Here is a 3,455-nt window from a genome sequence, read left to right as displayed (position 1 = left end):
TCTCTTCTCTAAGGTAATTATTGTTAAATAATTGCTGTTTTCTGTTTTGGATTCTTAAAACAGAGATTAACTGAATGTCAACTTGTTGAAATTTGCAAAAACAGATGCATCACATTGCACTCCCACATCTACACACCTTTTGTTTCTGCTCTGACCACAAAGTAACCAAAACGTGCATTGAAAAACAGTTATTTCCTCATTGCTCTTACACTTGACATTGTTGGATGTCTGAGGCAACACATTGACTTTTAACTGAGAGAACAGTCTGCAAGATGGATGTTGGCAGATATTTGATTGTGTATCACTTCTTGGCGTTCACCTTTTTCAAAGTGGCAGGTAATGGTTATTTGTCTGTCAGGGAGTTTGATTAAGTTCATAAAACAAAATCATCAGTTTGCTTTTGTTGAATCTGCAACTGTTTTTAAAATCTCTATTCCAGCTTGTTCTGAGGTGTCCATTATCGGAGGCAAAGATGTCAAAAAACTTCAGCCGTGGATGGTGTCAATTCAGAAGGACCAGATCCATGTGTGTGGGGGAATCCTCATTAAAGACCAATGGGTTTTGACTTCAGCGCAATGCGAAGAGTAAGGCAACCACTTTGAGCTAGAAAAAAATCAACTTGCAAAATCTATGTGAAGCATAATATAATATAATCGTCCAAATTAAAGATACAATTATTATTTAAATTTTTTTTATATATATATATATATATATATATATATATATATATATATATATATATATATATATATATATATATATATATATATATATATATATATATATATATATATATATATATATATATATATATATGTTTTAAAGTTGTAATTTATTTATTGATCTATTTGGTCAAAAAAAATGTAAGGTGCAATGTACTTATTGAGTTCCTGTTGTATTTCAAAACAATTTTGCTGCTATTGAGGTGGGATACAGGTAAGATTAGGGATAAGTTTCGTGATATGGTTAGGTTTAAGGATGGGTTGATAAGTAAGGGAAGGGTCAACAGTGTAATTACAGATGTAATTACAGAAATTATGTATGCAAGTGTAACCTTTGGCTAGGGGTACTACAAATCAAAAGAGCCAAACGACGGCACTCAGGGGATATTACCACCCAGGAAAAAGAATATGAAGGAAAAAGGGTAATTTGAAGGACCCTGCCAATCCGTTTTTGGATTGAGACATGAAAAAAAAAAATCTTCACATAAAATTATAATGCAATGAAATAAAATAGCTTATATCTTCCCTTCGAATGATGCCATGGAGAATGTGAATATACAATTTAAAGGCAAAACCAAAAGAAAAGGTGATCTGTATTAATCCATATTAATTTCAGTATCAGTTGTAGAGGGCGATCCTCTTAAGATGGAGGCGCCTTCAGCATGCAATTCGGTGTTACGTATAGCTTGACATTCTCTATTGACAAACACAAATATTTAGACTGAATCATCTTGACTGTGGGAAAGGAAATAATAGACACAACTCACCAGGGAAGAGAGAAAGAGATAGAAGCCTAATCAACCTTACAGCCCCCCCAAAAAGCATGAACCCGGCATACAGGGAGGAGAACAACATTCCGACGCTACATGGTGGGGTTTTTTTTAAGCCACTGAGACTTGTCACCTACCTAATGTGCCTCAAACACAAAGCTACACAGATGTGCTCAATGTCGAGACAAGGCTTTACGCCAGTGGGCGTCTTTACCCTTTTGAAACGTATACGCAAAACTCAACTCAGAAAACCAAATTCTAATTAACTAAAAAAAGTTATATTAGGGACATTTGCCTGGTCTAACAGATTTTTTACAATGTAAAGGCACGAATGAACAATAAGTACATTGTATCAAATGATTAATTTAAATGTTAGTACACTTAATATAAATTGGCTCCATCTATTTAATGGAAAAAATCATATATTGCAAATTCACTTGACCAGGACATATTCCCCTAGTTTTTTTATGCTAAGCCCTCAGTTTCTTAGCTTAAAGTGCTCACTGTAAAGTATCTGAACCTAAGCACATCTAAGTCAGTTTTCTATTTCAGAAAACCCATTACATCTGTGACAGTTCTCACAGGAGCTCTGTCTCTGAGTAAAGGCTCTCAGCGGGTTGGCATCCTCAGTTATGCGAAACCTAAAACATTTAATGCAAAGACTAGACAAGATGACATCATGCTCATTAAGGTAAGGATGAATTGAATGTGGTTTTTGTTTAGATATGGCGATCGTATGACTTTTTCACAGTATGCATTTGAACATTGGCTTTTATTTTGCAGCTAAACAAAAAAGTGAAAGCAAAACCCAAAAAAATCCCTAAAAAGGAACAAGATGTTCCACCTGGAACAAAATGTGTTGTGACAGGTTGGGGAACTACTCATTTTAATGTCATGGAACCTTCCGATAAACTGCAAATGTTAGAGGTGACAGTTGTGGACAGAGATCAGTGCCACCGCGACTACAAGAACGATCTTGTGATCACCAAGGACATGCTGTGTGCAGGAAACAAGCAGGAAAAGAGAGGCACCTGTTGGGTATGTTATATTGCTGTCTTTGATATATGGCTGTTGCAGGCTCTTTGAAATCATCCCTTTACCTGTCTGAAGGAAAAAGAACCTTGTTGTCTTTTTCAGGGAGATTCCGGTGGACCTCTGGAATGTAAGAAAAACATGGTTGGATTGGTATCAGGGTCGAGAGGATGCGGTAATCCCAAGAAACCAACTGTGTACACATTTCTCTCCAACAGACATATCTCCTGGATCAATAGCATACTGAAAAAGCAATTCAACAGCACAACTTTTTAGGAACCTAAAGATTTCCATATACTGTTGTTTGTTCAGATTACTGTAACTTTAAAAATGTTAAGATTCTGGAATTGGGGTTATATTCACAAAGCAATGCCAAACTTTTTTTTGTAATTGTTTTTACAAATAAACAAGTAAAACAGAGCTAAATAACAATCCTGTAAAAGTATCTGATACATTAATACATATTCAATGAAGATTTTCCACTGTGTTTAGTTAGTGATGGACACACTCTTGTTATGGTTAAACAAACATCAGAAAAATGATTTATTGTCTGGTGAAACTTATGAAATGGAATAAATCTTTTTTTTGCCAACCGAAAATAAAATAAATTGTATCCTCAATTTGATGATTACATTTTTTTTTAAACACGGCAGATTTGTTTAATTAGTAATGCTTTCTGTCTTGTTTGTCTTCCATTACATTGAACACATTTCACATTAAGACACTTCCTCTAAATAATTTAAAGTCTCAAAAACAAACTGATACCTCCTGGTGAGGACGCAACAAATCTTATTCAGAGTCAAGGAAAGAATTGATGGGGCAGCATCCAAAATCACATACTCTACTTATTTTGAATAAGTACTTACTTTGCGCACGCTAAAAAATACATTCAGTTTGAATGTGTGTAGTATGAATGCAATTCGGACGTACT

The 3,455-nt window shown here is 34.7% G+C and overlaps 1 protein-coding gene across 1 annotated transcript; it reads left to right on the top strand.

The window, feature by feature from the left end:
- Positions 1-207: 207 nt before the first annotated feature.
- LOC307137557 (granzyme K-like) lies at positions 208-3,143 on the top strand. The gene is made up of 5 exons (XM_079835296.1): positions 208-336; positions 440-584; positions 2,045-2,183; positions 2,276-2,530; positions 2,630-3,143. Exons 1-5 carry the CDS (start codon positions 273-275, stop codon positions 2,798-2,800), a joined length of 774 nt encoding a protein of 257 aa, XP_079691422.1. The 5' UTR covers positions 208-272; the 3' UTR covers positions 2,801-3,143.
- The last annotated feature ends 312 nt before the right edge of the window (positions 3,144-3,455 follow it).

Source organism: Gobio gobio, assembly GCF_949357685.1.
Source record: "Gobio gobio genome assembly, chromosome: 14".
In the NCBI taxonomy this organism is placed as follows: domain Eukaryota; kingdom Metazoa; phylum Chordata; class Actinopteri; order Cypriniformes; family Gobionidae; genus Gobio; species Gobio gobio.
The sequence above is the reverse complement of the archived record's forward strand: the minus strand, read 5'-3'. Positions and strand labels throughout refer to the sequence as shown.

Coding starts and splice junctions, on each gene's coding strand:
- LOC307137557 (XM_079835296.1), top strand. CDS start 273: ATGGATGTTGGCAGATATTTGATTGTGTATCACTTCTTGGCGTTCACC. Junction 337..439: donor CACCTTTTTCAAAGTGGCAG/GTAATGGTTATT, acceptor TCTCTATTCCAG/CTTGTTCTGAGGTGTCCATT. Junction 585..2,044: donor ACTTCAGCGCAATGCGAAGA/GTAAGGCAACCA, acceptor TTTCTATTTCAG/AAAACCCATTACATCTGTGA.